This window comes from Ranitomeya variabilis, chromosome 2 (assembly GCF_051348905.1).
Source record: "Ranitomeya variabilis isolate aRanVar5 chromosome 2, aRanVar5.hap1, whole genome shotgun sequence".
Taxonomy (NCBI): Eukaryota; Metazoa; Chordata; class Amphibia; order Anura; family Dendrobatidae; genus Ranitomeya; species Ranitomeya variabilis.
The window spans coordinates 222,951,249-222,974,398 of NC_135233.1; the positions used below are offsets into that span (position 1 = coordinate 222,951,249).

The 23,150-nt window shown below is 44.4% G+C and overlaps 1 protein-coding gene across 10 annotated transcripts in view; it reads left to right on the forward strand.

Moving 5' to 3' along the window:
* Positions 1-23,150, forward strand: part of HUWE1 (HECT, UBA and WWE domain containing E3 ubiquitin protein ligase 1) — a 149,332-nt gene that overhangs the window by 80,616 nt on the left and 45,566 nt on the right. For 8 of the 10 annotated variants that reach the window (XM_077283730.1, XM_077283729.1, XM_077283732.1 and 5 more), the window contains 24 exons: positions 82-258; positions 386-545; positions 626-981; positions 6,332-6,527; positions 6,628-6,795; positions 12,042-12,190; positions 12,273-12,339; positions 12,491-12,711; positions 12,791-13,002; positions 13,120-13,302; positions 13,400-13,572; positions 17,003-17,148; positions 17,241-17,298; positions 19,065-19,163; positions 19,290-19,420; positions 19,563-19,731; positions 19,848-20,076; positions 20,156-20,334; positions 20,438-20,527; positions 20,832-20,986; positions 21,118-21,163; positions 22,199-22,477; positions 22,569-22,818; positions 22,972-23,105. In XM_077283730.1, coding sequence (XP_077139845.1) covers positions 82-258; positions 386-545; positions 626-981; positions 6,332-6,527; positions 6,628-6,795; positions 12,042-12,190; positions 12,273-12,339; positions 12,491-12,711; positions 12,791-13,002; positions 13,120-13,302; positions 13,400-13,572; positions 17,003-17,148; positions 17,241-17,298; positions 19,065-19,163; positions 19,290-19,420; positions 19,563-19,731; positions 19,848-20,076; positions 20,156-20,334; positions 20,438-20,527; positions 20,832-20,986; positions 21,118-21,163; positions 22,199-22,477; positions 22,569-22,818; positions 22,972-23,105 — 4,027 coding nt within the window. The remainder of the gene's footprint in view (positions 1-81; positions 259-385; positions 546-625; positions 982-6,331; positions 6,528-6,627; positions 6,796-12,041; positions 12,191-12,272; positions 12,340-12,490; positions 12,712-12,790; positions 13,003-13,119; positions 13,303-13,399; positions 13,573-17,002; positions 17,149-17,240; positions 17,299-19,064; positions 19,164-19,289; positions 19,421-19,562; positions 19,732-19,847; positions 20,077-20,155; positions 20,335-20,437; positions 20,528-20,831; positions 20,987-21,117; positions 21,164-22,198; positions 22,478-22,568; positions 22,819-22,971; positions 23,106-23,150) is intronic. The other 2 variants (XM_077283731.1, XM_077283727.1) reach the window with 2 other exon arrangements.

A 23,150-nucleotide genomic window follows, 5' to 3' on the forward strand; every position in this document is an offset into this window, starting at 1 on the left:
CCTTAAAAGTTGTTAGGTGTTCTTCAGGGATGTTGTGGGTGAAGGTTTGTAACCTTTTTGTTTTTATATTTTCCTCTCCAGTATTTGCAGGCAAATGGTAACAACTGGCGTTGGTTTGATGACAGATCCGGACGTTGGTGTAGCTACAGTGCTAGCAACAACAGCACCATTGATGCCGCGTGGAAAGCCGGGGAGACTTGTGTTCGATTCACAGCCGGTCGCAGGAGATACACCGTACAATTTACCACCATGGTCCAGGTAATTGTCACACACGTCCTTTTAACACGTCACTTTTGGATTTGGTAATAGAAGCCCTGAATTTGGATGCTGCATCCATGCAGCCCCTATATAAGGTGAACAAGACCCCATTACTTGTACTTTCTAGGTAAATGAAGAGACCGGCAATCGCCGCCCTGTGATGCTGACTTTGCTACGTGTTCCTCGATTACTTAAAAGCGTCAAGAACGGCAACGGACAAGAATTGGAGAAAACCCTAGAGGAAGGGAAAGAAATTGAAACCAAGCAAAAGGAGGAGAATGTGGCTGGTATGTGGCAATCTATTTTTCATACTATATTCATAAGTGTTTTTGCTTTGTTACTAGCTTTTTCTTTTTCTGAAATGTAGAAGCCACACCAATTCCTGAGGTCACCGCAGAAAAAGAATCTCCTCCCGAAGAGCCGAAAGTTGGGGACATAGTGATCCAGGGGCTGACGGAAGAGATGGTGACGGTGCTGATCCGATCATGTGTCAGCATGCTTGGCGTCCCCGTGGATCCAGACACTTTACATGCTACCCTCCGCCTGTGTTTGCGTCTTACGCGCGACCACAAATATGCGATGATGTTTGCCGAACTAAAGAGCACACGCATGATTCTGAGCTTGACCCAGAGCTCTGGATTCAATGGCTTTACACCATTAGTTACCCTGCTCTTCAGGCATATCATAGAGGATCCATGCACTTTGCAGCACACAATGGAAAAGGTATACCGTGTTTCTGCACTTTAGTATGCTTGTGTTACTATCCTCATATTTGTTGCAGAATTAAATTTCTCAGGGGACTTGTTACGGAGATGTTCTTATAGAGCTACAATGTATGCTAGTATTCTCACGTGCGTTATATTAAAGTTGTCGTGGAAGGCCATGGGCTATTTTACCAAGCATGTCCACATTTTGAAAATGTGCAAAATGTCATATTTTTGCCCTTTTTCTTTACGCTAATTTTCTTGGTTAAAGGGAGAATGATCTCCACTCCACAGAAGAGGGACATTTGCTCCCCAGCAGCTTCTTTAACCCCTTCACCCCCAAGGGTGGTTTGCACGTTAATGACCGGGCCAATTTTTACAATTCTGACCACTGTCCCTTTATGAGGCTATAACTCTGGAACGCTTTGACGGATCTTGGCGATTCTGACATTGTTTTCTCGTGACATATTGTACTTCATGTTAGTGGTAAAATTTATTCGATATAACTTGCGTTTATTTGTGAAAAAAATGGAAATTTGGCGAAAATTTTGAAAATTTTGCAATTTTCCAACTTTTAATTTTTATGCCCTAAAATCACAGACATATGTCACGCAAAATACTTAATAAGTAACATTTCCCACATGTCTACTTTACATCAGTACAATTTTGGAACCAAAATTTTTTTTTGTGACGGAGTTATAAGGGTTAAAAGTTGACCAGCAATTTCTCATTTTTACAACACCATTTTTTTTTAGGGACCACATCTCATTTGAAGTCATTTTGAAGGGTCTATATGATAGAAAATACTCAAGTGTGACACCATTCTAAAAACTGCACCCCTCAAGGTGCTCAAAACCACATTCAAGAAGTTTATTAACCCTTCAGGTGTTTCACAGGAATTTTTGGAATGTTTAAATAAAAATAAACATTTAACTTTTTTTCACACAAAATTTATTTCAGCTCCAATTTGTTTTATTTTACCAAGGGTAACAGGAGAAAATGGACCCCCAAAGTTGTTGTACAATTTGTCCTGAGTACGCTGATACCCCATATGTGGGGGTAAACCACTGTTTGGGCGTATGTCAGAGCTCGGAAGGAAAGGAGCGCCATTTGACTTTTCAATGCAAAATTGACTGGAATTGAGATGGGACGCCATGTTGCGTTTGGAGAGCCCCTGATGTGCCTAAACACTGAAACCCCCTACAAGTGACACCATTTTGGAAAGTAGACCCCCTAAGGAACTTATCTTGATGTGTGGTGAGCACTTTGACCCACCAAGTGCTTCACAGAAGTTTATAATGCAGAGCCGTAAAAATAAAAAAATCATATTTTTTCACAAAAATGATCTTTTCGCCCCCAATTTTTTATTTCCCCAAGGGTAAGAGAAGAAATTGGACCCCAAAAAATGTTGTGCAATTTGTCCTGAGTACGCTGATACCCCATATGTGGGTGTAAACCATTGTTTGGGCGCATGGCAGAGCTTGGAAGGGAAGGAGCGCCATTTGACTTTTCAATGCAAAATTGACTGGAATTGAGATGGGACGCCATGTTGCATTTGGAGAGCCCCTGATGTGCCTAAACATTGAAACTCCCTACAAGTGACACCATTTTGGAAAGTAGACCCCCTAAGGAACTTATCTAGATGTGTGGTGAGCACTTTGACCCACCAAGTGCTTCACAGAAGTTTATAATGCAGAGCCGTAAAAATAAAAAATCATATTTTTTCACAAAAATGATCTTTTCGCCCCCAATTTTTTATTTTCCCAAGGGTAAGAGAAGAAATTGGACCCCAAAAAATGTTGTGCAATTTGTCCTGAGTACGCTGATACCCCATATGTGGGTGTAAACCATTGTTTGGGCGCATGGCAGAGCTTGGAAGGGAAGGAGCGCCATTTGACTTTTCAATGCAAAATTGACTGGAATTGAGATGGGACGCCATGTTGCATTTGGAGAGCCCCTGATGTGCCTAAACATTGAAACGCCCTACAAGTGACACCATTTTGGAAAGTAGACCCCCTAAGGAACTTATCTAGATGTGTTTTGAGAGCTTTGAACCCCCAAGTGTTTCACTACAGATTATAACGCAGAGCCGTGAAAATATATATTTTTTTTTTTCTCAAAAATGATTTTTTAGCCCCCAGCTTTGTATTTTTACAAGGGTAACAGAATAAATTGGACCCCAAAATTTGTTTTCCAATTTGTCCTGAGTACGCTGATACCCCATATGTGGGGGGGAACCACTGTTTGGGCGCATGACAGAGCTCGGAAGGGAAGGAGCGCCATTTGGAATGCAGCCTTAAATGGATTGGTCTGCAGGCGTCACGTTGCATTTGCAGAGCCCCTGATGTACCCAAACAGTACAAACCCCCCACAAGTGACCCCATATTGGAAACTAGACCTCCCAAGGAACTTATCTAGATGTGTTGTGAGAACTTTGAACCCCCAAGTGTTTCACTACAGTTTATAACGCAGAGCCGTGAAAATAAAACATCTTTTTTCCCACAAAAATGATTTTTAGCCCCCCAAATTTTTATTTTCCTAAGGATAACAAGAGAACTTGGACCCCAGAAGTTGTTGTTCAATTTGTCCCGAGTACGCTGATAACACATATGTTGGGGTAAACCCCTTTTTGGGCGCACGGGAGAGCTCGGAAGGGAAGGAGCACTGTTTTACTTTTTCAACGCAGAATTGGCTGGAATTGAGATTGGACGCCATGTCGCGCTTGGAGAGCCCCTGATGTGCCTGGACAGTGGAAAGCCCCCAATTCTACCTGAAACCCTAACCCAAACACACCCCTAACCCTAATCCCAACGGTAACCCTAACCACACCCCTAGCCCTGACACACCCATAATTCTAATCCCAACCCTAATCCAAACGTAAATGTAATCCAAACCCTAACCCTAACTTTAGCCCCAACCCTAACTTTACCTCCAACCCTAACCCTAACCCTAAACGTGACTGAAATACGTGGCACTGAAATACGTGGCACTGAAATACGTGGCACTGAAATACGTGGCACTGAAATGTGATACGTGGCACTTAAATACGTGGCACTTAAATACGTGGCACTTAAATACGTGGCACTTAAATACGTGGCACTGAAATACGTGGCACTGAAATACGTGGCACTGAAATACGTGGCACTGAAATACGTGGCACTGAAATATGTGATACGTGGCACTGAAATACGTGGCACTGAAATACATGGCACTGAAATACGTGGCACTTAAATATGTGATACGTGGCACTGAAACACGTGGCACTGAAACACGTGGCACTGAAACACGTGGCACTGAAACACGTGGCACTGAAACACGTGGCACTGAAACACGTGGCACTGAAACACGTGGCACTAAAATACGTGGCACTAAAATATGTGGCACTGAAATACGTGATACGTGGCACTGAAATACGTGATACGTGGCACTGAAATACGTGATACGTGGCACTGAAATACATGGCACTGAAACACGTGGCACTGAAACACGTGGCACTGAAACACGTGGCACTGAAATACGTGATACGTGGCACTGAAATACATGGCACTGAAATACGTGGCACTGAAATACGTGGCACTATGACTGTCAGAAAATGTTCATTAAACGGTTAGGGGTGAGGTTAGGGGTAGGGTTAGGGTTTGGATCCCTTTATCACCTTGATGGTGGTGGGTGGCTTTTCAGTGTGTTTTCTGTTTTTTTCCGATAAAAATGCATGCGTTTTTAACGCAAACAAACGCATGTGCTTAAAAACGCAAGAAAATACTGCAGGTTGTATTTCTGAAAATGAACGCATGCAGAAAAAAAACGCATGCGTTTGAAAACGCGACCAAACGCGTACAAAAAAACCGCATGCGTTTTCAATGTTAAATATAGGGAAAAAACGCATGCGTTTTTTTGTGGAAAAAACGCTGCAGACAAAAACGCAAGTGTGAAACCAGCGACGCTTTTTATAGCAAAAAAGTTTTTGCGTCTCCACATTTTGAGACCTATAATTTTTCCACATTTTGCTCCACAGAGTCATGTGAGGTCTTGTTTTTTGCGGGACGAGTTGACGTTTTTATTGGTAACATTTTCGGACACGTGACCGTTTTTGATCGCTTTTTATTCCGATTTTTGTGAGGCAGAATGACCAAAAACCAGCTATTCATGAATTTCTTTTGGGGGAGGCGTTTATACCGTTCCGCGTTTGGTAAAATTGATAAAGCAGTTTTATTCGTCGGGTCAGTACAATTACAGCGATATCTCATTTATATCATTTTTTTATGTTTTGGCGCTTTTATACGATAAAAACTATTTTATAGAAAAAATAATTATTTTGGTATCGCTTTATTCTCAGGACTATAACTTTTTTATTTTTTTGATGATGATGCTGTTTGGCGGCTTGTTTTTTGCGGGACAAGATGACGTTTTCAGCGGTACCATGGATATTTATATCAGTCTTTTTGATCGCGTGTTATTCCACTTTTTGTTCGGCGGTATGGTAATAAAGCGTTGTTTTTTGCCTCGTTTTTTTTTTTTTTTTTTCTTACGGTGTTTACTGAAGGGGTTAACTAGTGGGGCAGTTTTATAGGTTGGGTCGTTACGGACGCGGCGATACTAAATATGTGTACTTTTATTGTTTTGTTTTTTTTATTTAGATAAAGAAATGTATTTATGGGAATAATATATATATTTTTTTTATTATTTATTTAGGAATTTTTTTTTTTTTTTTTTTTACACATGTGGAAAAATTTTTTTTTTACTTTTTTACTTTGTCCCAGGGGGGGACAATACAGATCATTGATCTGGCAGTGTGCACAGCACTCTGCCAGATCGACGATCTCACTGACAGGGCTGCAGGCTTACCAGCGTCTGCACTGAGCAGGCACTCGGTAGGCCACCTCCCTCCCTGCAGGACCCGGATGCCGCGGCCATCTTGGATCCGGGACCTGCAGCCAGGAAGGAGGTAGGAGACCCTCGCAGCAACGCGATCACATCGCGTTGCTCCGGGGGTCTCAGGGAAGCCCGCAGGGAGCCCCCTCCCTGCGTGATGCTTCCCTATACCGCCGGTACACTGCGATCATGTTTGATCGCGGTGTGCCGGGGGTTAATGTGCCGGGGGCGGTCCATGACCGCTCCTGGCACATAGTGCCGGATGTCAGCTGCGATATGCAGCTGACACTCGGCCGCGCTCCCCCCGTGAGCGCGGCCGATCGCGTATGACGTACTATCCCGTCGGTGGTCATACGGGCCCACCCCACCTCGACGGGATAGTACGTCTGATGTCAGGAAGGGGTTAAACCCTCCATCATTAATGGTTTGAAGACTTGGTTAACCTTTGTGTTTTTATCTGTTAACATGACGCACAAATTCTTGATGATACTTTGCAGGTTGTACGTTCAGCAGCAACCAGCGGGGCTGGCAGCACAACTTCTGGAGTAGTATCGGGAAGCTTAGGGTCTCGTGAGATTAACTATATTCTGCGAGTCCTGGGCCCAGCTGCCTGCCGAAACCCTGACATTTTCACTGAAGTAGCAAATGGTTGCATTCGCATAGCTCTGCCTGCACCCAGAGGGTCTGGAACTGGTGAGTTTGAGTTGAGAAACAAATTTGACATGTGCACAGGAATTCTTCAAATACCCAAATTGAACTCAATATTGAACTTTTTTTCCCCCCCCCCCTCCAGCATCCGATGATGAGTTTGAGAATCTGCGGATCAAGGGTCCTAATGCTGTACAGTTAGTTAAGACCACGCCCGTGAAACCATCTACTCTTCCGGTCATCCCTGATACAATAAAGGAGGTTATCTACGACATGTTGAATGCTCTGGCAGCCTATCATGCTCCAGAAGAAGGTGCAGTATTTAAAAAAAAAAAAACACCTTTACTAAATCAAGTGTTTTCTGCTGCAGAGTCTGTGTGCCTCCTTCACATAGCTGGCTGTACTGCTTCTTCTGACATAGATCCAACAGCACACTGTCGGAGCTGATCACATCTGCTCGCCACCTCTTTTCTCTCAATGTTTGAGGATGTAGATAGCAGACCAGATAGTCCATGAGCCAAGAACCAAATTTGACGATATCGGTACCAAGCGGAGTGACTAATTCTCTTTGGTATTTTTAGGTAGATGCATGTCTGTAGTTTATTTTTTGATATGATAGCCCTTACATATACGTAGCTTATTAACCCCTTCAGCCCTAGGCCTATTTGTACCCAAGTGCCTAAGCCAATCTGACCTGTGCCACTTCATGGGCTAATAACTTTGGAACGCTTTCACCTATCCAAGCCATTCTGAGATTGTTTTCTCGTGACATATTGTACTTCACGTCAGTGCTAAATGGGAGTCAATATATTTTACCTTTCTATATAAAAAAATGCTAAATATTCGGAAATTTTGGAAAAATCGGCAATTTTTTAACTTTGAAATTCTCTGCTTTTTACAAAAATACTGATACCCCCCATAATAGTTATTAATTTACACTCCCCACATGTTTACTTCATATTGGCATCATTTTGAAAATGAAACCTTATTGTTTTACGACGTAATAGGGCTTATAGTTTTATGCGCAATTTTTCACATTTACAGCAAAACCCACTTTTCAAAGGACCAAGTCACTTCTGAAGTCACTTTAAGGGGCTTACATAACAGAAACCACCCATAAATTACCCCATTTTGCAAACTACACCCCTCAAGCTGTTCAAAACTCATTTTTAAAAACTGTTAACCCTTTAGGTGTTCCACAGGAATTTTAGCATGAGCCAAGAACCAAATATGACGATATCGGTACCACCCGGAGTGACTAGATGTAGTATTTGTAACAAAATTTAATCCAAGTTATGTAAATACACACTGAACATGTCATGTGCATATATATATATATATATATGTTACTCCATAATATCTTCAACATCGGACTCTGAATCTGACTGTTGTTCTACTGGCTCGTCTTCAGTACCCTTGTTCTGGCATGTCTGTAATCTGCACATGTCTGTGCACTTCAGGCCATTGCTGAGGCAAGTACACTGAGGAAGTTCACATGACCGCACACACTTGCAGGACAGTAGCTGTATAATAGCTTCTGGTGCTGGTGCCCCTTGCATCCACTTGACAACAAGCTTTCCGTCGTTATCTATCATCCAACCGCAGTCTGTTGGGTTTGCAACCCATGGCTGGCTCTGCAGACTTCTCCTCCAGATCGCAGCCTGGTAGTTTGCACGCAGTGCATGCATGAAAAGGCAGTCCTGGCAAGGAGGGAGTTGACTTGACTCTACCACTCCACGTCTGGCACAGAACAGCTGATAACGGAGCCTGTTTACCTCAGTTGTTTGGGTAGTTGGCAGGTACATGTGGCAGGTGATTTCCTGTAACTTCTCAAAAAGTTCGGTAGACACTTCCCATGAACGACCAACTTCCTGAAAGGCATCCTGGTATGTCTTGTTCATCTTCAACTGCTTGAGTGTCGTCATCTTCCCACGGCCAGCGAATGCACTGACGGTGTCACAGCCTGTAAATGCATGCATACCAATCAATGAATCACATACGCTGCCTCCCAATGTTCGGCTCAGAGTGGTGATATCCAGGAATCTTGTCCGGTTCTGTGTACCGCATTTCTGGAACAGGTGGGATGGGATTTTGTGGCACATGCCCAGACACAGGACCATGACATCAGTATCCTCCGAAGTGATGATGACCGACTTGTAACCAGATTCTGCTGCATGAAGAGCATGGAGAAGGAGGCGTGTGTCTGCTTCTTCTTGATTTGACTTAAGGTCAGCAGCCTCTTCCCACTGTTCTTTGGTGATCTTAAAGCAGAGCTGCTCACATGTGACATACAGCTCCTTCTCCTCAAGCTTCTCCCTGTGGTGTTTCGCCTTCCATTCTTCTACCAGAAACTTTATGAGACTTGCCTTGTTGGAGGAACTACTTAGAAGCTTTTTCCACTGCTGGATGTTGTGCCCATGTTGAATGTTCTTGAAATGGATCCCTGTGCCTTCATATCTGTTGACTCTTTCTGTATCTTTGATGGATGTCTCCTTGTAGACGTCAAAGACAATATCAATGCGCTTGCTCTTAGCACCCTCATGGATAGCGCGACTCATTGCTGTGCCTGCTAGCTGGCCAAATGTTGCATTGTTTCCCTTCAGTTTCTGAACCAGGCTCATCCCATCAATGATGGTTGCAGAGGGCTCGGGGATCACTTCTGCAGGACGAGCATTCCTCTCCAACTCCCTTGCGAGGGCAGCCTTGTTGGTCTTGCGGATAGACCCATCACCATTGGCAAGTGCCCATGGCAATGGACCCAGGGGATGAGTCAAGACATCACTCATTTGTAGCTTTCTGTTCTCAGCTACAAGTATCATCTGGCCAAATAGGTTTCTGTCAGCCTTCAAAATTACCTCCTTGCCAAGACCTTGTCTGCGTGTCTTCATTTGGATGTTAGAGAACGTTTTAAGTTTGTTCTTCGTCATCTTGTCATGAAACAATGTAGTTGGCTTATCGGTACCCAAACGCTCATCCTTGAATGTTTGATATGCATCCTCTCCTATACTGTATGCCCCTTGAAGGTCTTTGGCTACATCTGGTGGTGCTACAGTCGCTGTTGACAAACTGATAAGTTCACCATTATGCTCTTTGTTGAAGGGGTTCACCCAACCTGTCTCCAGCAGTTGAACGAAAGATTGGACATCGGCTTCATCTCTTCTAATCCTAGACACCTGTAGGTCTGAATGGCTGAAGTCAGTATATTGTTGGCCTACCAGGGCCCTCAGCTGCCTCAAGTACATACTGCGGTACTCTGATGTCAGGTAGAACCTGGAAACAGCTCCAACTTTGAGGCTGAAGCCTTTTGTGCCCCCTGGTGTCTGGGTGTCTTTGTTGATTGTCTCTTCAATGGTCTGGTCCACAGGAATTCGTCCAAAAGGATTCTTGCTACCGATCTGGACCGAAAAGCCACCTTGCATGAAGTATTCATGGACCTCTGGGTGTTCTATGGGCAGCCGAGACATTGTGGCATAGTAATAGGTTAGGTATCGGGCATAGTTGACCTTGTCATAGGCAAAACACCATGGTATCATCTGTCGGATTGCTCCTAGGTGAAGCATCCAGTTGCCTTCTCTTGAAGCTCGAACCAGGGCCAGCATGGTCTCGACCATGTATGTGTCAGTGTGTACGTGTATGTGTCAGTGTGTGTGCGTGTGTTGGGGCACCTCAGGGTGTCTTCAAATGTGACATAGCCCCCTAGATTTCTTCCAGTAAAATTTGCACTCCAAAAGTCATTTGGCGCTCCTTCCCTTCCGAGGCCTGCCGTTCCCCAATACTGCAGTGTACGACAACATATCGGGTGTTGTTGTGTTCGGGAGAGATTGGTGAACAAATAGTGGGGTGCATTTTTTGCTGGTACACCTCTTAAAAATAAAAAAATGAGCCTAAAATGACACCTTCATGTAAAAAATGCACTTTTTCCATTTTCTCAACCAAGTGTTTCCAACTACTGTGAAACACTGGTTGGGTCAAAGTGGTCACTATACCCCCTAAAAGATTCCTTGGGGGTGTAGTTTCCAAAATAGGGTCACTTTTTGGTGTTTCCACTGTGGGGGTACCTCAGGCAGCCTTCAAATGTGACATGGCCCCCTAGATTTCTTCCAGTGAATCCGCCACCCAAAAACCACATAGCGCTCCTTCCGTGTTGAGCTGTGCTGTGTGCCCATACTTTAGTTTACGAGTACATGTGGGGTGTTTCTATAAACTGCAGAATTAGGGTAACCAAGTTTGGGTTTGCCGTTAACCCTTGCTAGGTTGCAGGTAAAATTGGATTACAATGTAATATCTGGAAAAAAAATGAAATTTTGAAATTTCGCCTTCATTCTGCTAAAATTCCTGTGGAACACCTAAAGGGTTAACAGTTTTTAAAAATGAGTTTTGAACAGCTTGAGGGGTGTAGTTTGCAAAATGGGGTAATTTATGGGTGGTTTCTGTTATGTAAGCCCCTTAAAGTGACTTCAGAAGTGACTTGGTCCTTTGAAAAGTGGGTTTTGCTGTAAATGTGAAAAATTGCGCATAAAACTATAAGCCCTATTACGTCGTAAAACAATAAGGTTTCATTTTCAAAATGATGCCAATATGAAGTAAACATGTGGGGAGTGTAAATTAATAACTATTATGGGGGGTATCAGTATTTTTGTAAAAAGCAGAGAATTTCAAAGTTAAAAAATTGCCGATTTTTCCAAAATTTCCGAATATTTAGCATTTTTTTATATAGAAAGGTAAAATATATTGACTCCCATTTAGCACTGACGTGAAGTACAATATGTCACGAGAAAACAATCTCAGAATGGCTTGGATAGGTGAAAGCGTTCCAAAGTTATTAGCCCATGAAGTGGCACAGGTCAGATTGGCTTAGGCACTTGGGTACAAATAGGCCTAGGGCTGAAGGGGTTAATAAGCTACGTATATGTAAGGGCTATCATATCAAAAAATAAACTACAGACATGCATCTACCTAAAAATACCAAAGAAAATTAGTCACTCCGGGTGGTACCGATATCTGGCCCGGCTCATGGACTAAGAGAGGTGAAGGGTGTCCAAGTTTTGAGGGAGGGGAGATAATGAGCGGAAAGCACACATAAGACAGTCCACAGAGAGTAAAAGTTGTGAATGTGTGTAAAGGATGCAAGAGCTCACAGCATACTCCAACGGGACTACACTACTTCATGAGTTGTAGAAAGAGAAATTGGTCTGGGAATGAAGGTGTGCTGATACACGAGACCTAGTGAAGACACTAGAGTTCAAATCCAAGGTATCCCTGAGAGGGACACTCACACTTTGTAAGTCTGCTCTGAAAATGTATGAAAGATGAAATTAAGATTGCAGATTAAAACTTAGTGCAGGTATCTTTGTGTTTTTTTTACCAATGACTCGTGGAAAAAATCTTTTGTTCCCCTGTCAACGGTGTCAATATACTTCAAAGGCTACACTCTAAAAAAAAAAAAAAAATATATATAAAGAAATGCTCTGAAGCATTTTGGCTCTATTACACTATCCTTTGTGTAAGTAATCAGTAGTCAACAAATCTCATAGTTAGAACCATTCTCTTGTCTTGCAGTGACTGAGAAGACGGAGCAAAAACCTGTGGGCATGAACCAAGAAGTCAGTCAGATCTTGCAAGACATGGGTGATGAAGTTTTCCAGCAGTACCGAGATCTCACCAGACAAGGCAGTGACTTTGATCCCCAGGGTAGCTTTGCCATCAATGTAAGCATTCCTTCTTCTCGCGCAATGTTTTATTTCGTCTCCTCTTTTGTGCTGGTTCTGATTTTTGATGGTCTGTTCTTAGGCACGTGTCTTCACTGCTGACAGTTCATCCACAGAGACTCCACAGTCTGGGACCCCTCAGGGAGAAAGTAAGTGATCCATTCCCACCTCGGGGTGCTTGTGAATGGTTGTGTGTCTTTAGGTGCTTGGGGCTTATAGTTACAATGTCTGCCAATGTACTGAAGTTGGAATAGAGTGCACCTCACTATTCGAAATCTTTAATGGGCACTCGTTTTACAGCAGCGCTAACTCCAGAGGAAAATCGCGAAGGTGGCAAAAAGGACAAAGAGGGGGACCGCAATTCAGAAGAAGGGAAACAGAAGGCAAAAGGCAGCAAACCTCTGCTGCCCACGTCTACTATACTTCGACTGTTGGCGGAGCTCGTCAGGTCTTATGTGGGTATTGCCACACTCATAGCGAACTACAACTACACGGCAGGACAATCTGAGCTCATTAAAGAGGTATGTACAAGTCAAAACTTAAGTTTACAGTTCATTTTTAGCTTCGGAGGGCATTTACTAATTGTATTCATCTTGACAGGATTGCAGTGTCTTGGCTTTTGTCTTGGATCATCTCCTGCCCCACACTCAGAGTGCTGAGGACAAAGACACCCCAGCCTTGGCACGCCTGTTCCTCGCCAGCCTGGCTGCTGCTGGCAGCGGTACTGATGCGCAGGTAGCACTGGTGAATGAAGTGAAAGCGGCACTTGGCCGTGCACTAGCAATGGCTGAGAGTACAGAGAAGCATGCTAGGTAAGGAAAGAGGGTTCCTAAAGGGGTTATCCAGCAACATCCACTGGGAGGTCTGTCTACTTCTTGCCAGGGGTCAAACGCGCTCAGAAAATATCATGCACATTTCCTTTCTTGCAGATTACAGGCTGTGATGTGCATTATTAGCACCATAATGGAGTCCTGCCCATCCACGTCCAGCTTCTACAGTAGTGCCACTACGAAAACGCAGCACAATGGCATGAACAACATCATCCGCCTCTTCCTGAAGAAAGGTCTTGTTAGTGATTTGGCAAGGGTGCCTCATAGCCTAGACTTGTCCAGGTATCATCTGCCATCTGTAGATTCTAGAGCTGTGATTTTAGGGCTTGTCATCTTGTGTGTTTTCTCTTATAGCAGACTCTTGTTTTAATTTCTGTAGTCCAAATATGGCAAACACTGTGAATGCGGCACTAAAGCCTCTGGAGACGTTGTCACGCATAGTGAACCAGCCAAGCGGTCTGTTTGGAGGCAAGGGCACGTCTGGAAAAAATAAGTCTGAGCAGGATACCCATGGAGCCCCCAGGGACCCAAACAGTAACCAACCAGATACAGGTAACGTGCTAAATTTAAACATTTTGCAATAAGATTTTGGGTTCTTAACGGAAAATCTCAGAGCCTTCATTGGGGGACACAGGAAACCATGGGTGTATGCTGCTGCCACTAGGAGGCTGACACTATGCAAATAAAAAAAAAAAAGTTAGGTCCTCCTCAGTAGTGTACACCCCACCAACTTAAACCAAGCTGGTCAGTTAGTGCTAAAGCAGTAGGAGAAGCAACCTAAAAAGGAACACAGACTGAAATGGAATCCTTAGAAAAAAGCATGGGTGCTATGTCCCCCAATGAAGGCTCTGAAAAAGATTTTAAGCTAAGAACCTCGAATCTTCTTTTCCTCTATCGCTTCATTGGGGGACACAGGAAACCATGGGACGTTCCAAAGCAGTACCCAAGGATGAGAAGACTACAAGAACTAGTCAAAAGCACGAGCAGAGGCGAGAATCGCAGGATGGAGACTGGCCTCTGTAGTATGGAGAAAACATTACTACCCAGGTGAAAAAAAAAATGCCAGGAAGGCAGAAGGAAAAGCAAAAATATAACCAAGAGCAACAGCTTAGGCCTCTTTCACACTTCAGTCTTTTGGCGTCAGTTTGAATCCGCCGTTTTTGTCAAATAGCAGATCCGCCAATTTTTTTAGGTTGATCCGCTATTTTCCCATAGACTTGCATTAGCGACGGATTGTGGCAGATGGTCGTCCGTTCCATCTGCCATGTGACGGATCCGACGAGATTTGGCGGACGTCATCTAGACATTGACGGACATTATAACGTTTTTTGTCTGCGCTGAAATGGCGGTTCGCGACGGATCAAGACAGACCCTGCCAGCAATTTTTCAGGATTTTCCCTCAATTCAATATACAGTGTGGAATAAACGCCACGGGTCATGCGTTGGGCTGTGATAGGGATGGATCCACAGCCTTCTCTTCCGCTGCTGCCGCAGGATGCGCAGTCTATCTTCCTCCTTGTCCCGAACGATGACTGCCAACCGATTAGCCTCAAAAGTGAAATCCGCACATATCTTCACAATATTCGCCAGCACCCCTTCCATCTTTGCCACTTTCTCTACAACCTTTCAAAGATGTGTAAATACACTGTATATATAGTTTCCCAGTAGTTTCCAGTAGCCAGTCACATTTCCAAGTAATGGAATGTAAAAAGTAATTGTCAAAATACTAATAAGAATATGATTCTTGCCGAAGGAAGAAACTTGTTGTTGCCATGCTCCTCATTGGATCCAGGCCTGATGTAGCCTTCGTATACTGGTCGATGCTTGCGCATAGTAAGATCCAATCCCTGTCAGAGGGAGGAACTTGTTCCTGTAACGTTCGGAAATCAAATCCCGGAGTTGATAGACTCTTGTGCTAAAGGCTTTATCCGGTAGTTTAAGAAAGAGGGCCCGACCCTCTTTGGGAGAAGCTGGTCAGGTTTCCCGTTCCCAGGAAAGAGCCTCAAGTTCTCTGAGGGACAAAGACCTTAGGAGCTGGTCTCGACCGTCTAAACGAAACCGCCTGTTCTGTAGCGGCATCCTTAATGTTCAGGGTCTTGTTGACAACCACAATAAGGCTCTGAACCATGTCTCATATTAGAGGCCCGGTCAGAATCTGGGTCCGAGTAATCCTTGGACATGACATCCGAACCCACCACAGCTGACTCCGGAGAAGAGGATCGGAAAGATGTCCGCTGGAAGAGGCCAGGAGGAGAGCGGGAGGAAGACCTAGAACGATGCTCCTGCCTAGAACTCCTACGGCCCCTGTTGGAAGGCATTGCCGGAGAATCCTGTGATCTGGTGACTGCGGAATGAAGGATAGGCAATTTGTCAATAATGGACACCAGGGTCTGCAGTCTGCGACACCTTGGTGAGGTCCGCTACAGAATGTGACAGAGGGGGAACCCACACTGGGGTAGGAGGGCCACTCACACTGGGAGCAGTAGGGGTACTCCTGGGTAGCAGTGGAGTGGGAGGGGGCTGAAGAGAGTTTGCATTTAGATGAAGAGCAAGCAAAGTGCCTGACGAGCAGAGAAAAAGAGGCAGGAGGGCGAGAGCGCACTCCTTCAGAATTAGGCATGATAGACAGCATACCCACTAACTTAATGCCAGAAGGTTAGGGGACAGAAAGAAATATGCTGAGTGTCAGTCTGCAGAGCAGAGCTACTCGCAGGAAGATGTGGGTCCTGAAGCCTACTTCCAGGAGGTCCAGGAAAAGGGCAGAGTGATGTCGAGTTCCCTGCAGAAAGGTACCACCTTCTGGGACCAGATGCCGGAAAATGGCGACTACATGGAGGAAGAGGAGAGCCTACTGAGGAAAAGTGCGAGCAAAATACGAGCCACTGAAGAGAGAAAAGGGGGTGTTACCGAAAAGGCCGACACGCTGAGGCTGCTGTGGGGGGAGCTAACTGCCGCAGCTAAGAGGAGGGAGTGTGACAGCGACGGGGGAAGGAACCCACCCAAAGCTGCCAGGAAAAGGAGGCTGAGTTAACTGCTGGACACAGAAGAGGAGGCAGACCAGTCACAGCGGAAGAAAGTCCGCCGAGGTGAATGAGGGGGCGTACCAGTGGTGGGTGGGAGAAAAAGACTGCCAAGAGGAGGCGGAGCTAACCGCTGGGACTAGGCAGCGCAGATTTAGAAACGCCGAGCAGGGGATGATATTACCTGTAAGGTAACCTTGTGCCCCAATGTGGCTGGAAATAAAAGGGAAACAGGCCCCATATAGAACATTATAGGTCTATACAGAGAGATAAAGAATAAGAGGATTTGGGGGGATAGAATAACCTCCTACATACTACCATTTACCGTATTACTACCATTTACCGTATTCACCTAGTGTTCATTTCTTTCTTTATCTTCTTTTTTCAACTTTTCTATCAATTTCTTCTTCATGATCTTCCTCTTTACCGGAGTCTTCTGCTCTATCACATCTGGAAAACCTGATTGAGAGAAGAAAGGAGATGTACCTTTCCAGAAGATGTGACTGTGCCTCCTAAAACCGACAGGCTCTGGTGGGCGAGTGGGTAGGAGACAGGGCCAGGACCGATGTTCAGATCACCTACACACTATTCATGTGTTAGGGGTTGGGGTCCTGCTGGCTCGATATGAGGATACGGGGTGGCAGTACACGCCGTACTTGGGCTTTACATGGGAGTACAGTTGTGACTGTTCACATTGTATCCCTCCAGAGGTAAGGGAGAAGATCCATCTGAAAAAGAATAGACATTACTGGAAAATGACGAAAACCGAGGTAGATATGGATCTAGTGAAAAACCCTTGTCCACCTCCTACTGACACTGAGCTAAAACTGGCCTCGGTCGGTGCTGTGTACACTACTGAGGACACCCATGGTTCCTGTGCCTCCCAATCAAGCAATTGAGAAACACTTTTTTGTTCTGTAATTTCAAAACGTATACTGTTTACTTACCTATGAGTCGTTTAGGGGAAACAGGCGCTGAAGCTCAGGAGGAAGATGCCGATGTTTCACAGGCTGAAGTGGCAGATGGAGATATTATGGACGGGGAGGCAGAGACAGACGCTGTGGTCATTGCAGGACAGCCAGAAGTCCTAAGCACCCAGGAGATGCAGGTGAGAATACTCGGGCATTTGCATCAGCCTCCTTTTTTATCATTAGGTATATTTGTATTCATGCAACTATTTTTATATTTAAATTTTTTTAGGTGGAGACTGAGTTAGAAGATCTAATAGATGAGCTGCTGGAGCGAGATGGGGCTGCAGGTATCTTTTTTTTTTTTTTTTTTTGTTGGGGGGGGGGGGGGGGGTTGTTATTTGCCGTATGAATTATTTAAGCTAACAATGTGCTTGAGATGGCTACAGTGATCTACACCTCCATAAACCTGAGCGCTCAGGCCGGCTGAAGATGCACGTTGTCACAGATTCCACTCCGTGCTGTCACTAATTAGTCGCGTGCCCGCTCTCAGCGCGTGACTTGGGGTTGTGCCTGCAAGGGTTAATCTATCTCCCCACTCTCAGTCCAGCATTCAACCTCTGTCCTATGCTGTAATGGGAGCATAAATCACACCTACCCAGGCCACACACCCGCTCATACACGCTTGCCACCACTCACCAAATACACCGGCGATGAGTCCTGGAAATATTACTAATACTGTCTACCACTCATAAGGCTCACACACCTTAGGCTATGGATTCTTTAGAACATACAAGGTTCAACTGTTAGAAGTTTTATGCTTTAAAACAAAAAGGTTCCGTGCTTACAGTAAAGAAAAAGGTATAAAAATATGGTAAAAAAAAGACATACAGCTATGCCAAACAGTATAAAATAAACAGGAGAAAACTTACAGAAATGGCTAACTTGTAGTCTGCTTCTGCTCCCTGAGGTGGGGTGAATATGGACTGGATCACATCAGCTTCCCAGGCTGCCTTCACATGTGAACAATGTTGAATGTATACAAGCCAAATTTATAGTCACCCTGGAGGTCAGATTTCTAGACCAGCCCCTCAAGTTGATATTCTAATTGCTTGTTTTTGATTGGACCACGGCCGCGCTCCCAATGAATATATTGATTTCCCTGAGATCCTTTGTGTAAAACTTCCCACAGATAGATGGTGTCGGGCTGTACTTGACATCTCTCTTCAAAGAGCTAGGAGGTGTCAAATGTTCCCTTTCTTCTTGGTTCCCAGCACGACCCCCTGGTGAGATTGGAGACAGAAGTCTGCTGTCTCAGGAAATTACATATTAACACCTGGGTGAGACCTGCAGCCTTCAGGACAAATGTTACATTATTACTAACCACACAATAAACCTATACATAGTTCACTGCACACACACATATATATATATATATATATATATATATATATATATATATATATACATACATACATACATACATACATACATACATACATACATACATACATACATACATATACATATACATATTTCACTACGCACGTGTTTTCTTCTTGGGTAGAGAAGAAAGCCATGGCCTTATCCCCACCCATTTACCCTGAAAACAAAAGAATTGGATGTTAAATTTTCAGCTAACATCATCTGACGGAGTAGAGTCAAGAGCCCCCATAAACAGATGGTCTGAAATCTGGGGGTTCGACTAACTTTCTACTGTTGTGTAGAGGAACCTTTAGTGAGTGACAGATTGCTGGAATCTGGGTCCCAGCCCCTACACCATGCTGCTCTGATTACATAGCAAAACGTGCTTACAGATTCCCTTTTGGTACTAATTCTGGGATAAATCCTAGCAGCAAGTCCTTTTTATAATATACCTATGGAAAGTCAATGGGCTGTATCTGCAGTGCGCTTGTGAGTTAGATCATCTAGGGGTAAGGGGGAACTCTTTGCAGTTCTCGTTCATACAGGATGGTCCTGAACTGGGGGTCTTAACATTCACAACTCGCAGAAAGAGGTTGTCTTGGCCACACACAAATCTAAATCTACCACTGATTTGTTAGAATGTTGTATGTTTTCTGAACCTGCTTACTTGACCGCATGTCTTTTCTTATAGGAAGTCGTGTGGGGGAAGATGAATCGCAGGAGGATGTACTAATGGACGAGGCTCCTACAAACTTGAGCCAAGCCTCTACGCTTCAGGCCAATAGAGAAGGTATGAGACCGGCACAAAGCCGTCGGATTCCATGATTTTCTGCTTGTTTTGCTAGGAATGGTGTCCGAAAGATGTTATTGCATGTAGTATTGTCTCCATTATCACTTTCCCCATTTCCTATGATAGATTCTATGAACATCCTAGACCCGGAGGATGAAGAAGAACACACGCAGGAAGAGGACAGTAGTGGCAGCAATGATGATGAAGATGACAGTCAAGAGGAGGAGGAAGAGGAGGAGGAAGATGAAGATGATCAGGTGTGTTGTGCGATTCTTTGAGGACAGAATCACTTTCTTATTTAATGGACTTTCCCTTTTTGTCACAGTGCCTTGATGCTATAAAGTTGAAAAAGCAATGCTGTGCAAGTAGTATGTTTGTTTATTTCGTTGTTTTTTTTAGGATGACGAAGAGGGTGAGGAGGGGGATGAAGACGATGATGATGATTGTTCTGAAATGGAGCTGGATGAAGATTACCCTGATATGAATGCATCTCCCCTTGTGCGCTTTGAGAGATTTGACCGAGAGGATGATCTGATTATAGAGTTTGATAACATGTTCTCCAATGCCAGTAAGAGTTATAGATTTCACACTTTTGTGTTTATAAATTATTAGGTTTTTTTTTCGTGAGTGTGTTTTCATCAGGTACGCTTAGTAAGTAGATTTAACCATCTCTTCTTCATACAGCCGACATTCCTCCTTCGCCTGGTAACATCCCTGCCACTCATCCTTTAATGGTGCGCCATGCGGACCACGGATCTCTCACGTTGGGCAGCGGTACGTCCACAACCCGCCTGGCACAGGGCATTGGAAGAAGCCAGCGTACTCTTCGACAGATCACTGCGAACGCTGGCCACACCATTCACGTTCACTATCCTGGGAACAGGCAACCAAACCCACCTTTAATACTGCAGAGGTGAGCGAAACCTGGAGATTATACGGTGGTCTTCATGTTGTTGTTGCTTCGTGTTTATTCATACCATTTAATCACTCAGGTTGCTCGGCCCTTCAGCTGCCGCAGACATTCTGCAATTAAGCAGCAGCCTTCCCCTACAAAGCCGTGGCCGTGCACGTCTCCTAGTCGGTAATGATGACGTCCACATTATCGCTCGCTCTGATGATGAACTGCTGGATGACTTTTTCCATGATCAGAGCACCGCTACCAGTCAGGCCGGTAAGTGACTCTGGAAATATGCATTTGGTAACTTTTTTTTCTCTTTGTCCTTTGTTATATAGTTGCTCAGTACACATTCTGCGTCTTTATTTTTCTCCTGAAGGCACTCTTTCCAGTATTCCTACCGCTTTGACTCGTTGGACAGAAGAATGCAAGGTGTTAGACGCTGAGAGCATGCATGACTGTGTATCAGGTGAGAGTTGCGGTTATTCTGGTGGACTTGTATGGAATGTTTATTAATGAGGCTGATCAGTGTCCCCGTCATACCGGCTAACATTATTTGGGTGTAATCTATGAGGGATTCTGGCAGCAAGAGTACCGTTTTCTGCAGATGAACTCTGAGAAAAAGGCCAATCAATTGGATATGGTGTCCAGTGTCCGTCCAATGAAGCAGCTGAGAAAGTTGTGAAAGGCTGTAAAAATGGCTTACGGTAATTTTGTTTTGTTTTGCTTAAACTTAATGGATATTTTTTATATTATTTTGTGGTTTGTCTAAGTGGTCAAAGTTCCCATCATCAACCACCTCGAAGCTTTGCGGGATGAAGAGCTAGAGGAGCGGCGAGAGAAGAGGCGAAAACAGCTGGCAGAAGAAGAGGCCAAGATGGCTGAGAAGGCCAAGGAAGAGAAGGAATCAAAGGATCAAAATCCTCAGGTTTTTGTTTTTGTATTAATTTTACGGTGCAGAGATGTGTTAATCGCTAAAAGAAAAATAAAGCATGACCACCTTAGTCTGACATGGGGGTGTAAGAGGACATTGCTAAATGTTTTTGTTTTTTCCTCCAGGCTGCAAACTCCAAGAGGAACGCCTCGTTTGAGCTGAGCCTTGCAGGTATTCCTTCTCGTTATTTTTCTCGTGTTTTTCCTTCTACAGGCACACATGGCTACAGATTACTCGGTGCTTCAGGGTGAGGTAGTAGATTGTATAGTTTTGGGGTCACACCCGATCTGGGAGATAACTATACAGTTTACTGTCTTTCCTGCGGTGTCCGACAGCGGCAGATCCAGAATGTGTATCCATAGTTGAATTTTTATTTTTTTGTTTAACTAATATTTCAGCTTTTTCTTTGCATTTTTTTTTTCAGTGCGTTGAGTCATGTAGGATATTTGTAAGCACTCTCTGCCCTCTTCATGGTGAGGTAGTAAGTTGTATTGTTGTAAGAGGCAGCGATTTTTGCCCCTATTTTGGTGATAACTATACAGCCTACTGCCTTCCTAGTGGTGTGGCTTGTTTCTTTTGTATCCAAGATAAAGATCCTTCCATGAAATGGAATTCTTCATAGTGTTAAAGGGTTTGTCCGGGCGTAAAATATTGATGACCTATTGTTAGGATAAGTGATCAATGGGGGTCCCATACTCGGCAGTCCCACCTATCAGTCCTTATTAGCATCGATGGAGTCCAGATGTTAAAGAAAAAAAAAAAAAAAAATTGGAGTTGGATGGCACAGCTTAGTCTTGGATGTTGCAGCAGCTGCCGGAGACTGCAGATCAGCTCCCATAGATCAGCTTTGCGCTGTTCAGCTCCGTCTAATGGTCACATCTCTCCACCGGAGCGAATAACTGGAGGTGGTGCCATTTTGGGGACCCGTACTGCTCTCTTGCTGCTGACTTAGCCTATCCTTCTTTTGTTCTTCTGTGGGGGTGGTAAGAGGGGCACTGGAAAGCTTACTGGTGCCAAGCTTACTCAGTTTAGATTAGTGTGAGGTAGGACGTGGACATGAGTATAGCGACCCATGCCCGGACAAACCCTGTCAAATTATTGCTCAACATCGTAGAGTCTTCTGCGATCTCTTAGATTTTTCATATTTCATAGACATAACTATTTTCTTAGTAAATATCCAAACTTTTTACATGTAATCTACTAAAGATCAAGATGGTAGTGGTCGTCCTGAGAACTTCCCTACTGCCCCATCTTCTGCAGAAGGTACCCCAACAAGTCCTGAGCTTGTTCCTTTGGATCCCACGTTGCGTGCTCATCCCCCCGAGGCCGCTCTGGCTGACCTGCCACAAAGCCTGCTCACAGATCCCGGTACGGAGGACACGGGCCAGTTACTCTTGCCAGCTGACCAAGAGGAGTCTGGACCAGGGAGACCCAGTGTGGAAGGAGATGCAACTCAAATGGAGCTATCGCCAGCACCAACCATCAGTTAGTACATGTCTGAGTTAGTTTGTCACAAGTTTTTTTTAGTGATGAGTATTAGTAGACATTAAGCCATTTTTCTTGATCGTTTCCATAGCTTCTCTTTCCCCTGAGCGAGCCGAAGACTCTGATGCACTTACTGCAGTTAGTAGTCAGCTTGAGGGGTCCCCCATGGACACCAGTAGCCTCGCCTCTGGACCACTAGAGGAATGCGTCGGGGAGTCATCAGGAGTTGTAAATCCAGATCAACCTCTAGTGGTTGCCACGAGTATTGCAGTCGGCCAGCAGCCTGTGGAGTCTCCAACTGCAAATGAGGGTCAAGTGGTGTCTCAGCTCGGCGACGACAGGTACGATGGTAACACTAACGGCTTATGAATGACATGAATATAGTCAAGACGGGGGCTATAAGGCATGCTGACAATATTCTTCTTGGCTCTAAATATGGAACTAGACCCTTGAAATATTTTTAACCCTGCAAGTATCTTGCATGTGCTTTTCAGCTCCCCTACAACACCTTCTGCGGACATGCCCTCCACCAGAGACCCTAGCATAGCCTTGTTAGCCACAGATTCTAGTGGTATTCTGGAAGAAGCTTTGCCATCCACCAGCAGCGAAGAGGAAGATCCATTAGCAGGTGAGAGATTGAGGCAATTTCTTAAATTTCCCTTTAATTTGCATA